This window comes from Anomaloglossus baeobatrachus, chromosome 4 (assembly GCF_048569485.1).
Source record: "Anomaloglossus baeobatrachus isolate aAnoBae1 chromosome 4, aAnoBae1.hap1, whole genome shotgun sequence".
NCBI lineage: Eukaryota > Metazoa > Chordata > Amphibia > Anura > Aromobatidae > Anomaloglossus > Anomaloglossus baeobatrachus.
Genome location: NC_134356.1, coordinates 58,331,696 through 58,350,577, shown reverse-complemented (window position 1 = coordinate 58,350,577; position 18,882 = coordinate 58,331,696). Strand labels below are relative to the sequence as shown.

General features: G+C 48.2%; 1 protein-coding gene across 2 annotated transcripts in view; it reads left to right on the top strand.

Annotated features, from left to right (window-relative positions):
- Positions 1–14,483, top strand: part of HMGXB3 (HMG-box containing 3) — a 230,694-nt gene extending 216,211 nt beyond the window's left edge. For both annotated transcript variants that reach the window (XM_075344369.1, XM_075344368.1), the window contains one exon: positions 8,297–14,483. In XM_075344369.1, the coding sequence (XP_075200484.1) occupies positions 8,297–8,776 (480 nt within the window). In that variant the 3' untranslated portion in view covers positions 8,777–14,483. The remainder of the gene's footprint in view (positions 1–8,296) is intronic.
- The last annotated feature ends 4,399 nt before the right edge of the window (positions 14,484–18,882 follow it).

Genomic DNA, 18,882 nt, shown 5'->3' with positions numbered 1-18,882 from the left:
ACGTTATCCCTTTTCCCCTGACGTGGTCAAGCGCTGGACCCAGGGTCCAAAGGTGGATTCTCCAATCTCCAGGCTTGCGTCTAGAGACATAGTTGCACTGGAGATGGGGCTTCACTTAAAGTTGCCATTCACAGACAGATGGACTCTGGTTGAAATCTGTCTAGGAGGCTATCGGCGTGTCGGTTGCTCCGGCATTCACAGCCGTATAGGCAACCTAACCTGTTCAGCTGTTCTTGCGCAGCTGGCCTTGAGCACATGTACATCTGTACCGCAGAGGCGTCCGTAACCCCGCAATGTCTGCACTGCGACTTACCCTATTAAAGCTGTCCTAAAAGTACAGTCGAGGTTTCGGTCCTTCCCAAGCTCGGGCAGGTCCCAATTGTCCTTGTGCAAAAGGGCTACAAAACCTCAGACGGGCTCAGATTCCGGCCGGGCTCAATCACGCCCAAGGAAGGCAGCCGGAGGAACCGCTACCAAGGCGGTCTCCTCATGACTCTCAGCTCTCTCTCTCTCTCTCCGCATCCGCGGTTGATGGCAGACTTCCCCGCCTTTGGCGACATTTAGCTGCCACAGGTCACAGACCGGTGGGTGACGGACATTGTGCTCACGTGCACAGGACAGTGTTCTGTTCTCGTCCTTCGCTTCCATTATTCAGAACGGCCCCACCTCCCCACCGAGCAGATGCCCTGCTGCAGGCGGTGGACGCTCTAAGAGCAGAAGGAGTGGTGATCCCTGTCCCCCCTCAGGAACGAGGGCGAGGGTTTGTACTCCAATCTCTTTGTGGCTCCAAAACAGGACGGCTCCTTCCGTCCTGTTCTGGACCTAAAACTGCTCAACAATCATGTGCACGCCAGGCGGTTCCGGATGGAATCCCTCCGATCCGTCATTACCTCAATGTCTCGAGGAGACTTCCTTGCCTCAACAGACATCAAAGATGCCTATCTCCACGTGCCAATTGCTACGGAGCACCAACGTTTTTCTACGTTTTGTGATAGGAGACGACCATCTTCAGTTCGTAGCTCTGCCATTCGGTCTGGCGACAACCCCACGGGTGTTCACCAAGATCATGGCAGCAGTGGTAGCAGTCTTGCACTCTCAGGGACACTCGGTGATCCCTTACTTGGACGATCTACTCGTCAAGGCACCCTCCCTCGAGGCATGCCAACGCAGCCTGAATGTTACGCTGGAGACTCTCCAGACTTTCGGGTGGATCATCAATTTGGCAAGGTCAAATCTGTCACCGACTCAATCACTAACGTATCTCGGCATGGAGTTTCACACTCTATCAGCGATAGTGAAGCTTCCGCTGAACAAGCAGCGTTCACTGCAGACAGAGGTGCAGTCTCTCCTTCAAGGCCAGTCGCACCCCTTAAGGCGCCTCATGCACTTCCTAGGGAAGATGGTGGCAGCCATGGAGGCAGTTCCCTTTGCGCAGTTTCATCTGCGCCAACTTCAATGGGACATTCTCCGCCAATGGGACGGGCAGTCAACCTCCCTGGACAGGAAAGTCTCCTTTTCCCAGACGGCCAAGGACTCTCTGCAATGGTGGCGTATTTCCACCTCATTGTCACAGTGAAGATCCTTCCTACCCCCATCCTGGGCAGTAGTCACGACAGATACGAGTCTGTCAGGGTGGGGAGCAGTTTGTCTCCGCCACAGGGCTCAGGGGACGTGGACTCAGCAGGAGTCCACCCTTCAGATCAATGTTCTGGAAATCAGGGCAGGGTATCTTGCCCTACTAGCTTTCCAGCAGTGGCTAGAAAGAGCGCAGATCCGACTCAAGTCGGACAACTCCACAGTGGTGGCATACATCAACCACCAAGGAGAGACGCGCAGTCGGCAAGCCTTCCAGGAAGTCCGGCGAATCCTCATGTGGGTGGAGGACACAGCATCCACCATATCCGCAGTTCACATCCCGGGCGTAGAAAACTGGGAAGCAGACTTCCTCAGTCGCCAGGGTATGGACGCAGGGGAATGGTCCCTTCACCCGGACGTGTTTCAGGAAATCTGTCGCCGCTGGGGGGTGCCGGACGTCGACCTAATGGCGTCTCGGCACAACAACAAGGTCCCGGCATTTATGGCACGATCGCGCGATCACAGAGCTCTGGCGGCAGACGCCTTAGTGCAAGATTGGTCGCAGTTCCGGCTCCCATATGTGTTTCCACCTCTGGCAATCTTGCCCAGAGTACTGCGCAAAAATCAGATCCGATTGCAGCCGCGTCATACTCGTCGCCCCAGACTGGCCGAGGAGATCGTGGTACCCGGATCTGTGGCATCTCACGGTCGGCCGACCGTGGTCACTACCAGGCCGGCCAGACTTACTGTCCCAAGGGCCGTTTTTCCATCGGAATTCTGCGGCCCTGAACCTGACTGTGTGGCCATTGAGTCCTGGATCCTAGCGTCTTCAGGATTATCCCAAGGGGTCGTTGCCACCATGAAACAGGCTAGGAAGTCCACTTCTGCTAAGATCTACCACAGAACGTGGAAGATTTTCTTAACCTGGTGCTCGGCTCAGGGAGGGTCTCCCTGGCCATTTGCATTGCCTACTTTTCTTTCCTTCCTGCAATCGGGGTTAGAAAAGGGCTTGTCGCTCGGCTCCCTTAAGGGGCAAGTCTCGGCACTATCCGCGTTTTTTTTTCGGAAGCGTCTAGCACGTCTTTCTAAGGTGCGCACGTTCCTACAGGGGGTCTGTCATATCGTACCCCCGTACAAGCGGCCGTTAGATCCATGGGATCTCAACAGGGTACTAGTTTACTCTCCAGAAGCCGCCTTTCGAGCCTCTGAAGGAAGTTTCATTTTCTCGCCTGTCACAGAAGGTGGCGTTTCTCGTTGCGATCACATCGCTTCGGCGAGTGTCTGAGCTGGCAGCTCTGTCATCCAAGGCTCCCTTCCTGGTGTTCCACCAGGACAAGGTAGTGCTGCGCACCATTCCGGAGTTTCTCCCTAAGGTCGTATCTTCATTTCATCTTAATCAGGATATATCCTTGCCTTCCTTTTGTCCTCATCCGGTTCACCGGTATGGAAAGGACTTACGTTTGTTAGATCTGGTGAGAGCACTCAGAATCTACTTTTCCCGCACGGCGCCCATGCGCCGTTCCGATGCATTTTTTGTCCTTGTCGCTGGTCCGCGCAAGGGGTTGCAGGCTTCTAAAGCCACCCTGGCTCGATGGATCAAAGAACCAATTCTAGAGGCCTACCGTTCTGCGGGGCTTCCGGTTCCTTCAGGGCTAAAAGCCCACTCACCCAGAGCCGTGGGTGCGTCCTGGGCATTACGACACCAGGCTTCGGCTCAACAAGTGTGCCAGGCAGCTACCTGGTCCAGTCTGCACACTTTCACCAAGCATTATCAGGTGCATACCTATGCTTCGGCGGACGCCAGCTTAGGTAGAAGAGTCCTGCAGGCGGCAGTGACAACCCCGTAGGGGAGGGCTGTTTTGCAGCTCTAACATGCGGTATTTCTTTACCCACCCAGGGACAGCTTTTGGACGTCCCAATCGTCTGGGTCTCCCAATAGAGCGCTGAAGAAGAAGGGAATTTTGTTACTTACCGTAAATTCCTTTTCTTCTAGCTCTTATTGGGAGACCCAGCACCCGCCCTGTTGTCCTTCGGGATTTTTTTGTTGTTTGCGGGTACACATGTTGTTCATGTTGAACGGTTTTTCAGTTCTCCGATGTTACTCGGAGTTAATTTGTTTAAACCAGTTATTGGCTTTCCTCCTTCTTGCTTTGGCACTAAAACTGGAGAACCCGTGATACCACGGGGGGGTATAGCCAGAAGGGGAGGGGCCTAGCACTTTTTAGTGTAGTGCTTTGTGTGGCCTCCGGAGGCAGTAGCTATACCCCCAATCGTCTGGGTCTCCCAATAAGAGCTAGAAGAAAAGGAATTTACGGTAAGTAACAAAATTCCCTTCTTTCATCCTACGCCATGAACGCCGTCCTGGACTTTGCTAGCCGTACGGCTGTAGCATCCGCTAACTCCGTGGCAGCCTCCAAGACGGCCTCCTCATGACTCTCGGCCTCATCTAGCCACATCCTCGGTCGGTGGCAGGCTCTCCCGCTTTGGCGACGCCTGGTGGCCACACGTTCAAGACCGATGGGTGAGAGACATTCTGTCTCATGGTTACAGGATAGAGTTCAGCTCTCTACCTGCGGCTCGTTTCTTCAGAACCTCACCACCCCCCGCACAGGCCGACTCACTTTTTCAGGCAGTGGACGTTCTAAAGATCGAAGGAGTTGTGATTCCCGTTCCCCTTCAGGAACGTGGTCGCGGATTTTACTCCAACTTGTTCGTGGTGCCAAGAAAGGACGGGTCATTCCGTCCCGTTCTGGATCTCAAGCTGCTCAACAGACATGTGAGAACCAGACGGTTTCGGATGGAATCTCTCCGCTCGGTCATCGCCTCGATGTCGCAAGGAGACTTCCTAGCATCGATCGACATCAAGGATGCTTATCTCCATGTGCCGATCGCACCCGAACATCAACGTTACCTGCGTTTCGCCATCGGGGACGAACACCTCCAGTTCGTCGCATTGCCCTTCGGCCTGGCGACAGCCCCACGGGTTTTCACCAAAGTCATGGCATCCGTCGTGGCGGTCCTGCACTCTCAGGGTCACTCGGTGATCCCCTACTTGGACGATCTCCTAGTCAGGGCCCCTTCTCTGGTGGCGTGTCAACAAAGTCTTACCGTTACTCTGGCGACTCTCCAGCAGTTCGGGTGGATCATCAATTTCCCGAAATCCAAGTTGACGCCGACCCAATCACTGACTTACCTCGGGATGGAGTTTCATACCCAGACAGCGTTAGTCAAGCTACCGCGGGACAAACAGCTTTCTCTGCAGGCGGGGGTGCAATCTCTTCTTCGGAGTCAGTCACACCCCGTAAGGCGCCTCATGCACTTCCTGGGGAAGATGGTGGCAGCTATGGAGGCAGTGCCGTTCGCGCAATTCCATCTACGGCCACTCCAATGGGACATTCTTCGCAAATGGGACAAGAGTTCGGCTTCCCTCGACAAGAACATCTCTCTTTCCCTTGCAACCAAAACATCACTTCAGTGGTGGCTCCTGCCCACATCTCTGTCTCGAGGAAAATCCTTCCTACCCCCAACCTGGGCCGTGGTCACCACGGACGCGAGCCTGTCAGGTTGGGGAGCGGTTTTTCTCCACCACAGGGCTCAAGGAACCTGGACTCCAATAGAATCGTCCCTTCAGATCAATATCCTGGAGATAAGGGCAGTATATCTAGCCCTATTGGCTTTCCATCGGTGGCTGGAGGGCAGGCAGATCCGAATCCAGTCGGACAACGCCACTGCCGTCGCCTACATCAACCACCAAGGCGGCACTCGCAGTCGCCAAGCCTTCAAGGAAGTCCGGCGGATTCTGCAGTGGGTGGAAGTCACAGGCTCCACCATCTCCGCAGTTCACATCCCGGGCGTAGAAAACTGGGAAGCAGATTTTCTCAGTCGTCAGGGCATGGACGCGGGGGAATGGTCTCTTCACCCAGACGTGTTTCGAGAGATCTGTCGCCGCTGGGGACTGCCGGACGTCGATCTCATGGCGTCACGACACAACAACAAGGTCCCGGCCTTCATGGCACGATCTCAGGATCACAGAGCTCTGGCAGCGGACGCTTTAGTCCAGGATTGGTCACAGTTTCGACTGCCTTATGTGTTTCCCCCTCTGGCGATGCTGCCCAGGGTACTACGCAAGATCAGGTCCGACTGCAGTCGCGCCATTCTCGTCGCTCCAGACTGGCCGAGGCGATCGTGGTATCCGGATCTGTGGCATCTCACGGTGGGTCAACCGTGGGCACTTCCAGACCGCCCAGACTTGCTGTCACAAGGGCCGTTTTTCCATCTGAATTCTGTGGCCCTCAACCTGACTGTGTGGCCATTGAGTCCTCGCTCCTAGCGTCTTCAGGGTTATCCCAGGATGTCATTGCCACCATGAGACAAGCCAGGAAGCCAACGTCCGCCAAGATCTATTACAGGTCTTGGCAAATCTTCCTATCCTGGTGCGCTGATAACGGTTTTTCTCCATGGCCGTTTGCCTTACCCACATTCCTTTCATTCCTACAATCTGGAATGGACAAGGGTTTGTCCCTCGGTTCTCTCAAGGGCCAAGTATCGGCGCTCTCCGTGTTTTTTCAAAAGCATCTAGCCAGGCTTCCGCAGGTCCGCGCGTTCCTGCAGGGGGTTTGCCACATGGTCCCACCTTACAAACGTCCGTTGGAACCTTGGGACCTTAACAGGGTCCTGACGGCGCTTCAAAAGCCGCCTTTTGAGCCGCTGCGGGATGTCTCTCCCGTCTTTCACAGAAAGTGGCCTTCTTGGTGGCAGTCACGTCACTTCGGAGAGTGTCTGAGCTTGCAGCGCTGTCATGCAAAGCTCCCTTCCTGGTTTTCCACCAGGATAAGGTGGTTCTGCGTCCTGTCCCGGAATTTCTCCCTAAGGTGGTATCCCCTTTTCATCTAAATCAGGATATCTCCTTGCCTTCCTTTTTCCCTAATCCAATTCACCAGTGTGAAAAGGATTTGCACTCTTTGGATCTAGTGAGAGCACTCCGGTTCTACGTGTCTCGCATGGCGCCCCTGCACCGTTCAAACGCGCTCTTTGTCCTTGTCGCTGGCCAGCGTAAGGGCTCTCAGGCCTCCAAGTCAACCTTGGCTCGGTGGATCAAGGAACCGATTCTCGAGGCCTACCGTACTTCTGGGCTTCCGCTCCCTTCAGGGTTGAAAGCCCATTCTACCAGAGCCGTTGGGGCGTCCTGGGCATTGCGGCATTGGGCGACGGCTAAGCAGGTGTGTCAGGCAGCTACGTGGTCTAGTCTGCACACTTTCACGAAGCACTATCAAGTGCATACCTATGCTTCGGCAGACGCCAGTCTAAGTCGGCGTGTCCTCCAGGCGGCGGTTGCCCACCTGTAAGAGGGGGCCGTTTTCGGCTCTTTTTATTGAGGTATTGTTTTACCCACCCAGGGACTGCTCTTGGACGTCCCAATTGTCTGGGTCTCCCAATGGAGCGACAAAGAAAAAGGGAATTTTGTTTACTTACCGTAAATTCCTTTTCTTCTAGCTCCTATTGGGAGACCCAGCACCCGCCCCTGTGCCCTTTTGTGCTGATTGTTCTTTTGTGTACACATGTTGTTGATGTTGTTTTATTCTTTTGGTTCATGGTCTTCAGTTCTCCGAACATCCTTCGGATTGAATTTACCCTAGACCAATTTATAAGTTTTCTCCTTCCTGCTTTTGCACCAAACTGAGGAGCCCGTGGTCCACGGGAGGGTGTATAGGCAGAGGGGAGGGGTTACACTTTTTTAAAAGTGTAATACTTTGTGTGGCCTCCAGAGGCAGAAGCTATACACCCAATTGTCTGGGTCTCCCAATAGGAGCTAGAAGAAAAGGAATTTACGGTAAGTAAACAAAATTCCCTTTTTCTTAATTACCTTGTTCACGCGGGCGGAACGTTGATCCACCTGCGGCTGTTAGAGACAGATGATGGCTGATTATATCAGCCGACGTGCAGGGAAAGATGCAGGCATGGCCCACATCAAAGTCAGGGACAAGACATGTGACGTAAACATACTTCATATGTCGTGAAGGGGTTAAAGGGAATTTGTTGCCTCATCTGAGAGCAGCATAATATAGGAAAAGAGACCCTGATTTCAGTGATGTATTCACAGGGTTTTAATTCAATCAGATATTGTTGATGTAGCTGAGCTCACAAATCTAACCACACCCACCCCTCCACTTTCTGTGAACATTGTATATTGACAGGGAGCTGCTTATCAAAGGAAGGTGGGTGGTTGGACCAGGAGGCACCTGAGATCTTGTCCAGGCAATGATAATCGCCTGCTGATAAAACACTCGTATTTAAACAACAGCACATAATCTACTAAGTGACACATTCCTGAACTCCTACTTCATGCTGCCCTCAGACTACATAGCAAAAACCTGCTGACAGATTCACTTTAATCATAGTATATGGGGCATTCTATATTGATGGAGGCTGCACATAGGTCCGATTCATGATAGCCAACTCATAACTATACTATAATAAACCATGTAGCATCAGCTTTTGGAGTAAAGGAGAAAGATTTCTTGTGAAATACAGCAAGCAGAGATCTTGTAAACCATAAAGAACTGATACACAAAGTATAATTCAAAACTATATAACTTTTAATTACAAATAGAAAAATTAAAAAATGAATTTTGGTTGGGTTTCCCAAGTACTGTCACTGTAATGACCCATGTGTATTGGTGATTCGCCTGCTCACACATGATATGTTGTCCCCGTGTCTTAGTACGTGTCCTGCCCAGAACTCTTAGACAGACATTACAGCGTGGACATGATGGGCAATGATCCTTCGATTCTCCATCCTGTTACCAAGTCTGAGTGTCGAAGAATCGTTCACGCTGTAGCAGAACAGAACGGAGCCAGCGACCCAACCGCTCGCCACCATTCACTTTCATTATGCCGGGAGATGGAGCCGTACAGTGCAATCATCGCCGCCATCGGAGACAGCAAGACCAGTGTACTCCGCCACCACCCCATTAACTTTGACAACGTCACCCACTATTACCTCTACAACAGGCTGATTGACTTTCTGAGCAGCCGAGAGATCGTCAACCGACAGATTCACGACATTGTCCAGAGCTGCCAGCCCGGAGAGGTGGTTATCAGAGACACTCTGTACCGACTCGGCGTTGCCCAAATCAGGACCGAACTAGGAGACAGTATTTTGGAGGAAGACGTGTTGTTGGAGCAGCCAAGTTTTGTGTGATCGAAATACCAGTATTGAGCTCCACAAGGTTCCAGGTTTTCCTACTATGGAGACAATCAGCTTCCCAGAGAGCATCGGTTCGAGGAAGTAGGAAAAGGCATGATCAAAAAATTGCCTTGGATGGCGGGAAATAAAAAAAGCACTTTGTTATGCCCACATCTGAAAAGAATACAGGTCGGTTTGGTGCCCAGGGGATGGGCTGGATAGCAGATGTCATCTCCTGGGTCTTCTGCAATGTTCTTTTAAGCTCATAAATCCCCTTTAATATGGTATTTCGCATTGCACTGAAAAGCCCAACACAGTTTTTTTTAATACATAAAAGTTTTACCAACTTAAGAATGTTAAAAAATATATATATAATTGTTGATGTTTGCTGGAACCATCGCGTTTGATAGTGGTGAGGTCACTCATCCCTCCTATCCACAGGTGATGGACCTCAAACATTGACCTATTTCACACGAGTATACTGAAAACTGTCTGTAATAGTAATCTGCAATAGGGATGAGGAGGAAGCGGGATCATAAGCGCTCCATTGACATGGCATCCCTAATTTGCAGCCAATTGGGCAAAAATGAGATTCGAAAATCTAATACCAAGGGTGCGAGTGTGGATAGTATACTGATGAGATACTGGTGCTTCTGTATTTTAAGCATTTACCATTTGCAAAGCAGATGAGAGTTGTACATGCCGTGTTTTTAATTTTTCACCTATTTTTTTTTTTTTAACTCATGTGAACAGAAAGAAAGATGATGAAATATGCAGCTGATGTCCCAGAATAAAAAAAAAAATTAAGAAAAAGATGAAATTTCCTTAATGAACATCGGCTATAAATGTCACGTCCCGAACCCTTCTGTGGCTAAAAATTCCCATTTTTACTGCTTTTTGATAACGATGGGTGACAAACAGCAACCCTAAGATTAAAGGGGGTCATCCCTTAGGCAACATGTATCCACAGTATCATCTGTGGGGGGGAAACGGCTGCTGGAAAGCTTAATAACAACCCCTAAATTCACACATTCAGGATTTCATAGAGACTTGGATTCAGCCTAAAAATAGCCGACTCAGACTCCGCCTAAAAATAACCGACTCGGATTCCAGATTCCGCCTAAAAATAACCGACTCGGATTCCGCCTAAAAATAACAGATTTGGATTTTGCCTAAAAATAACAGACTCTGATTCCCCTAAAAATAACCGACTCTGATTCCCCTAAAAATAACCGACTCTGATTCCGCCTAAAAATAACCGACTCGGATTCTGCCTAAGAATAACCGACTCGGATTCTGCCTAAAAATAACCGACTCGGATTCTGCCTAAAAATAACCGACTCGGATTCCGCCTAAAAATAACAGATTCGGATTCCGCCTAAAAATAACAGTTTTGGATATCACCTAAAAATAACCATTTTGGATTCCGTCTAAAAATAACAGATTCGGATTCCGCCTAAAAATAACCGACTCAGATTCCGCCTAAAAATAGCCGACTCGGATTCTGCCTAAAAATAGCCGACTCGGATTCCGCCTAAAAATAACAGACTCAGATTCTGCCTAAAAATAGCCGACTCGGATTCCGCCTAAAAATAACCAACTCAGATTCTGCCTAAAAATAGCCGACTCGGATTCCGCCTAAAAATAACCGACTCGGATTCTGCTTAAAAATAACCGACTCAGATTCTGCCTAAAAATAGCCGACTCGGATTCCGCCTAAAAATAACCGACTCAGATTCTGCCTAAAAATAGCCGACTCGGATTTTGCCTAAAAATAGCCGACTCGGATTCCGCCTAAAAATAACCGACTCGGATTCTGCTTAAAAATAACAGTTTTGGATATCACCTAAAAATAAGCATTTCGGGTGTCGCCTAAAATTAACCGACTCGGATTCTGCCTAAAAATAACACAAAAGTGAATAATAACCATGTCCAGTATTCTTCCGCCACAAACCTGGGTCAGAAATCAGTCTGTCAGCCTGATATTTTTGCCGTGGATCCTTTTGTAAAATATGCATTTGCTAAAGGAAATCCCAAAATGTGAACTTGGCTTAAAGGAGTTTCGGTGGCGGCCATATTTGTGCTCAGCCGATTTTTCCTAGAATGGATATCTCTGCGTAGTATCTGGTCTTACAGCTCCTATTGAATAGGGGGTATTCTGCAGTACTTGGCACAACCTATGGATGAGTGTTGACCTGTTTTTTTTAATAAAGTACACCCCCCTCCTTTTTTAACTGTAGGCAATCAACACATTTTGCAAGTCCAAATTGAAATAATTATAACATGGATATGCAATTCTGCAAATGTGTGACCTTGCATGGTCTCACTGACCCTAAATCTTGTGGGCCAATCTAAATCCTGTTCTGTAATGTAATTACACCCTCTGTACACATTGTACAGAGGGCTCTTTGTAGAGGACCTGTCTTCATTGAGGGGAATAGGACTATGTTGCGTGGTCCTGGATATTGGGTTGAAACCTTTATTTTAGCTTCTTGGTAGAGACTTCTATGGTTACACTTCAAATTCATGTTTTGGGATTTACACCTTGGGCACAAGTACAGGGAGAAATAAAGACTTAATGTAAGTGAATAATATTAAAGGGGTGTCCAAAAAGTATCACATGAGAATCACCGCAAAGCCACCAGCACTTTAACACTACTTATCTTATCTGTTGTCGTCTTTTATGTCCACTCTCATACTCTGGTGTATGGTTTGATGGATTTATGGCCAGGATTTCATGACATTTATGTGCCTCAATTATGTGATCACTATAGATCTAGGTCAGTATTGTGCATTATTGCCACTTGTGGAATTTTCATTACGCCTAGAAGAAAGAATTTTAACTCTTGTTTCATAATGAATGTCATTTAATTGGTTAAAGATTATATCTACATTTTTTGTGGGGGGGGATTCAAATGCATCTAAAATGAAAACTGAAGAAAAATCCCAATAATTCCAGCTCTTGTGCATATTTGTCTGTCTCCATGGTAACAGACTACAAGCCGTGTGTAGTCGGATCCTGTAGTCAGTGGCCTTCTCACTGGCCTTCAATCTATCTCCTAATTCTTGTTAGTTGAGGCTCATGTACGACTTCAAAAAGTGGTCAGTCATTTTATCTTTATTTTAACAAATGTGTTGGGGACATTATAAGTAATTTTAGGTTCTCGATAGAGCAGCCTGTGGAGAAGGTGGTACTAATAAGTGCAGGAGAACTTATAGATTGACAATTGCCATGAAATCATGTCCCCAACACATTTGTTAAAAAATATATCAACTTCCTTAATGTCCCAATGGATATAAAATACTAAAAAACACACCACAACTGAATTATGTTGCCATGGTAACAGACTACAAACAAACTCTGTTGTCGCATCCGAGGGTAATGCTGCCTTTCATTAAGTGATCTATTGTTTGTTAGTAAGAGGTAGAAGTACAGAACTGATGGAAGGGTTGGTCTGTTACCATGGAGACGCAGAAAATGGCCTTAGGCCTAAAAATACACGATCCAGAGACACTGCATCTAGAACGTCCCTCCTGCGGAGACACGAGTGTTCTCCACGGCAGAACTCAGCGTCCGTGCCCACGATCAGGGTTTGGGGCGCTGCGGACGTTTGCTCTGTTCTCCCCGCTGAGATCACTCATATCTCCAGATTGACATGCTGCGGCTCATAATGCCGCGCCACGTCACGTTACGCTGCGTAGAAGAGAAGCACAGTGGGCAAGAGATTTCTATAAGGCTATGTGCACACGTTGCCTTTTTTGTGTGCTTCTTTTCTGCACACAAGCATGTTTTGGCAGGAAAAACGTGCATTTTTTTATTGCGTTTGCACATTTTTTCACTTGCTTTTTTCCTGCTTTTTGTGGGTTTGTTTTTTTTTATAGTCATGGCAATTGCGTGGGTTCAGGCACTGTTACATCACGATGATCGCTGGGTCCGGATCTCACTGCCCGGAGTGGTCCCTTCTGGCAGCTAACGCCCTGAATGCTCAGTGCAATTGCAATGTTCAGAAGGCAAGGAGAGGAATTGTTTACTGATCACTGCCATAGTCACCGTGATGACCCTGGGTTACTGAGCTACAGAGTGCCTCACGCACCATGCTGTATGCACAGTGTGTGAGGCAGAGCGCTGCACTATAATCCCCTGTAGTGATAAGGTATTGCAGGGGATTTTAGAAATGCAAAAAAAACGCAGAAAAAAATTGACATGCTGTTTCTTTTTTCAGCAACAAAATCTGCATGGAAAAAATAAGCTGCGTGTGCACAGCAAGTCACAATTCTCATAGACTTTGCTGGGATGCTATTTAGTTGCTTTTATTGATTAAAATAATCAAGGAAAAATGCATAAAAAAACACAAAAGAAGAAGTTGGAACATAGCCGAAATCCCATCCAATATACTGCTATTGCACAGCGTGGAGTTTTAGATGCAACAAAAACACACTGCGTCCAAAACGCTGCTAACACTGATCGTGGAAGCATAACTTTATGCCTCAATTCATCAAAGTCTGTCTGACCCTTCAAATTCTTAAAATAGTGGCTTACTTTACACCATACCAGAAGTGTACCTCATTCCCTGACTATAGTACATATCTGGCGGAGGCACATGCCGATTTGTAAGATGTGCCTAATTCATAAAGTGACGTGTTCCTCTATGAATTAGGCACATCATACTCTTTTGAGCCGAGTACAACGCCAGTCTTAATGAATCAGGCCCAAAATATTAGATTTTTTTATCACTTTTATTTTAGATGCATTGCAACAATAATATAGATAACCTAAACATTGTAAAAAAAAAAATCTAAAATAAAAGCTAACAAAAATATCAGAAAAAAAAATGGTCAAAGTGTTTGTTTTTAGGGTTGATCGAATACCTCAAATATTCGGCTTCGAGAATATCCAACAAATAGGTCACCTCTATGTGAATATTCGATGCGCAATGTAAGTCTATGGGAAGCCCGAATAGTTCCGAATAGTTGTTATTCGGATTTCTCATAGACTTACATTTCACATTGAATATTCACGAATAGTCGAATAGCGGCGACCTATTCAGCAAATATTCGCGAAGCCGAATATTTGAGGTATTCGATCATCCCTATTTGTTTTCTATTGTCCATTTTAAGCACCTTCTACACTGATACGTTCTATAAAATTATCCGCTTTAGTGAGGAGATGTTACAGCTGTGAAAGTGAACAGTTTTTGCGCCTGTTTTATACACACTTGTCTCCTAAGAATTTCATGTTTTTGTTGTTGTTTTTGTATTTATGGCTCCAAAGGTATGTACCTTTTTATGTAGTGCTAATGTTATGCTCTTTGCCAAGGGGTGTGTGGCTCAGAGGTTCCTCTTGGGCGTGTCAAGGAGGTGTTGCTTAGATTATCCTCTTGGGTGTATCTTTAAGCTGCTCCACATTATTACCCCGTGAGTAACACCCTCTTGTGAAGACCATAAAAAAATTACCTCAAAGTAAAAGGGCCCATAACTGTTAAAAAAAAATAAATAAATGGAATACATAAGTGAGTAGCAGGAATAAAATAAGGGCAAAAACTGTCCAACTTTGACCCGGTGACACGTCCTCTAACATCTGCCTTAAGTGAAATCTATTATTGAGATTCAGATTGCATTGAAATTGTAGTTATTTTGTGTCATGTTTTCTCTTATTGCACATTTATTTATATTTTGTTTTTTATTAGTTCTGTGTCAATAAATTTTATTTATTTCAGAAAAACTGCTGTCTTTATTGGTTTCTGGCTTCTTCTTATTCAATATTCTGCACATTTCACATATTAGAATATTTTATTTGAGTAACTTGTTAATTGTTTTAACTGAGGTGATCACCACAACAGCGACTTCAGTGGTTCATGAAAATTCTGACCTGTTTAACATACTTAATGTAAAAAGAATCCCCGAAAATTCCTGTTTCAGATACTTTGTGAATATTTTGCCTAATTTCAGTGGAAACCCCCTTCCGTTATGTCTTCTGTGACCATGGATCCTCTGGACGATATTGACGTTGATGGTTACTTCCCCCGTGTTACACAATCAAAGTCAGTGCTCCAAAATAAAAATTAAGTGTCCATGGTCAAGTCTGCTCCAACTTCTAGTGGATGTGATGGACATCTTTTTAAGAACTACAAATGAGCTCCTGAAATGTTCCCCATTCTGCATGATGTCCTAATTGACAGCTTTAGCTACATGTGATGGTGCGGTGGAATGATCTGTGGCTACAGGGCTATATTATTTTTGTTACCATCTACTAAAAATAATGCATAATGCAAATTAACTCTTCTCCAGGCCGAAGATTCCTCCGAAAGGTAGACGGTCAACTCTACAAACACAGTTTTTCCAAGGTTTTCTTTAAATTGAAACCCCAAAATTATGGCTTTCTTCCTTCTTTAGCCTACTACACAAAATTTGAAATCTGTTATCACAAATGTTTTCGAAAAGATTAAAAGTTCCCAACAAACCTTTCTTTGTCGCTCCATTGGGAGACCCAGACAATTGGGTGTATAGCTACTGCCTCCGGAGGCCACACAAAGTATTACACTCAAAAGTGTAAGGCCCCTCCCCTTCTGGCTATACACCCCCAGTGGGATCACTGGCTCACCAGTTTTGTGCTTTGTGCGAAGGAGGTCAGACATCCACGCATAGCTCCACTGTTTAGTCAGCAGCAGCTGCTGACTATGTCGGATGGAAGAAAAGAGGACCCATACTAGGGTCCCCAGCATGCTCCCTTCTCACCCCACTTTTTGTCGGCGGTGTTTGTAAGGTTGAGGTACCCATTGTGGGTACGGAGGCTGGAGCCCACATGCTGCTTTCCTTCCCCATCCCCTCAGGGCTCTGGGTGAAGTGGGATCATATCGGTCTCCAGGCACTGAGACCGTGCTCCATCCACAGCTCCTGGGAATCTGCTGGACATGGAGCGGAGTATCCTCAGGGACATGGCCCTGCTACGTTGAGGTACTCTGTGTCCCTGTGGGGACCGCGCACGGACACACGGCAGCATTGCTGGGTGTGTTAGTGCGCCAGGGACGGCGGCGCTGCCCGCACTAGTGCCATCGCACACTACAGCTTGCTGGGTGTGTTAGTGTATTAGGGGACTACCGCGCTAACCGCCGTTGCCATTTTTATTTCGGGCGCGGCTGGGACTTGTGGTGCGCCGGGGACTTCCGCGCCGACCAAGGCTTATATGCCGGCCGCGCTTATCACTCGAGCCCCCGGCTTGCGCGGCCTAGTCTCACTTCGTTTCCGCCCACAGACCTGCCAGTCAGGGTAGGGGCGTGACGCTGCACAGCACGGCAGCGCTGAGAGCTGGAGTATGCTTTGCATACTCCACCCCTCTCACTGTGTGCACTGTGAAACCGGCAGCGCTGAGAGCTGGAGTATGCTTTGCATACTCCACCCCTCTCACTGTGTACACTGTGAAGCCGGATTCCCGCATTTTCTCAGGCACGCCCACGGCTTCCTCCTTTACACAGGACGCCGGCAGCCATTCTTGTCAGTGTTTTCTGTAGCGACAGAAGAGACAAGTTTGGAAAACCCTGGCAGGGATTTGGATAGTCACACAACCGCTGTGACCAGGCGTTAAGCAGCACCTGTGGGGCTGACTCCACTAGTGCCGAAGTGCACATATACATATATGCTTATTCACTATGCATTGCACTGTTTAGCTGCATTTTTGTATATACCCTCCTTGATTGTGCGGAGGACATAACAGCATATTGTCTGTGTAAAACAGAGGTGCAGAAGCACATGTTTTCTATGCAGCCGGTACAGCATGTACGGCTATATGGCCGGCAGTGTACATAGACCCCCATTGTATACTACGGAGTCTCTGCTAATCGTCAGGACATGGGGACGGAGCCTGCAGTATTTACTGACAGATCTTCTGAGACTATGGCTATGATACTAGAAGCCTTGCAGTCCAGACAAGTCTCTCAAATCCATGGCCACTGTTCATTCATTATCCATGGTCCCCCTCAGTGGGAACAGCTTTGAGCTCCGAGGGTGTCATGTGCTTCCCAGAGTGACGGCTCTGACACGGACGACAGTCCCAGACAGCCTGAGAGGCTCACTATGAGCGGCCCTCGACTTCATCACACTAGTCAGGGTCCCAGCAAGCGGACTCTCTGTGTGATGTGGCGGAGGTAGCTGCTCAAGATCTAATCCTGAGACCGATCTCAATCTGGATACACCTGATGGTGACGCCATAGTCAATAATCTCATAGCGTCCATCAATAGAATGTTAGTTATTTCTCCCCCAACTCCTCCGGTGGAAGAGTCAGCTACATAGCAGGAGAAATTCCATTCACGTATCCCAAGCGTAAATTAAATACTTTCCTTGGCCACCCTGACTTTACACAGGCAGTCCAGGAACACCACGCTTATCCAGTTAAGCGCTTCTCCAAAGGCTGAGGATACACGTTATCCCTACCCCCTGACGTGGGCAATGGCTGGACCCAGTGTCCCAAGGGGCATCCTCCAATCTCCAGCTTGCAGCTAGATCCATAGTTGCAGTGGAAGATGGGGCTGCACTTAAAGATGCCACTGACAGACAGAGGGATCTCTGGTCGAAATCCATCTATGGGGCTATCGGCGCGCTGTTAGCTCCAGCATTCGCAGCCGTAGAGGCACTCCAAGCTACTTCAGCTTGTCTTACACAGATGGACACGGTCACACGTACATCTGTTCCGCAAGTGTCATCCTTAATCGCTCAAATGTCCGCATTTGTGTCTTATGCGATTAATGCTGTCCTAGACTCTACGACCCGTACGGCAGTGGCGTCCGCTAACTCCGTGGTTTTTACGCAGGGCCTGGGTGTTAACTGAATGGAAGGCAGATTCTGCTTCCAAAAAAGGGCTTAACCAGTTTGCCTTGTTCTGCTGACCGACTGTTTAGTGTGCGTGAGATGTAATCATTAAACAGTTCAAGAGTAAGGATTCTTCCTTGCCTCAGCCCAGACAAAACAAATCCCAACATACCAAGGGACAGTCGGGGTTTTCGGTCTTTTCAAGGCTCGGGCAGGTCCCATTTCTCCTCGTCCAAAGAGGACTCAAAAGGATCAGAGGAGCTCAGTTTCTTGGCGGGCTCAGTCACGCCCAAAAAAGACAGCCTGAAAACCCGCTTCCAAGAGGCTTCCTCATGACTTGCGGCCTCCTCTCTCCGCATCCTCGGTCGGTAGCAGGCTCTCCCGCCTTGGCGACATTTAGCTGTCACAGGTCAAAGACCGTTGGGTGAGAGACATTCTGTCTCACGGGTACAGGATAGAGTTCTGTTCTCGTCCTCCAACTCAATTCTTCAGAACTTCTCCACCTCCCGACCGAGCCGATGCTCTTCTGCAGGCGGTGGGCACTCTAAAGGCACAACGAGTGGTGACCCCCGTTCCTCTTCAGGAACAAGGTCACGGTTTTTACTCCGAATTATTTGCGGTGCCAAGAAAGGACGAATATTTTCGTCCCGTTCTGGATCTAACACGGCTCAACCAGCTCGTGAACACCAGGCGGTTCCGGATGTAATCCCCCCGCTCCGTCATCGCCTCAATGTTTCAAGGAAATTTCCTAACATCGATACACGTCAAGGATGCTTATCCCCACGTGCCGATTGATCCAGAGCTCCAGCGTTTCTACGCTTTGTTATAGGACGCGAACACCTTCAGTTCGTAACTCTGCCTTCCGGCTGGCGATAGCCCCACGGGTCTTCGCTAAGGTCATGGCAGCAGTAGTACCAGTCCTGCAATCTCAAGGTCACTCTGTGATCCCGTATTTGGGAGATCTACTTGTCAAGGCACCCTCTTAAGGAACATGCCAACACAGCCGAACGTTGCGCTGGAGACTCTCCAGAGTTCGGGTGGATCATCAACTTTTCAAAGTCAGATCCGACCCCGGGCCAATCACTAACATATCTAGGCATGGAGTTTCATACTCTCTCAGCGATAGTGAAGCTTCCGCTAGACAAACAGCGTTCACTACAGACAAGGCTGCAATCTCTCCTTAGGATCAGTTGCACACATTGAGACGCCGCATGCACTTCTCACGTAAGATGGTAGCAATGGCGGCAGTCCCTTTCGAGCAGTTTCATCTGCGTCCACTACAATGGGACATTCTCCGCCAATGAGACGGGAGGTCGAC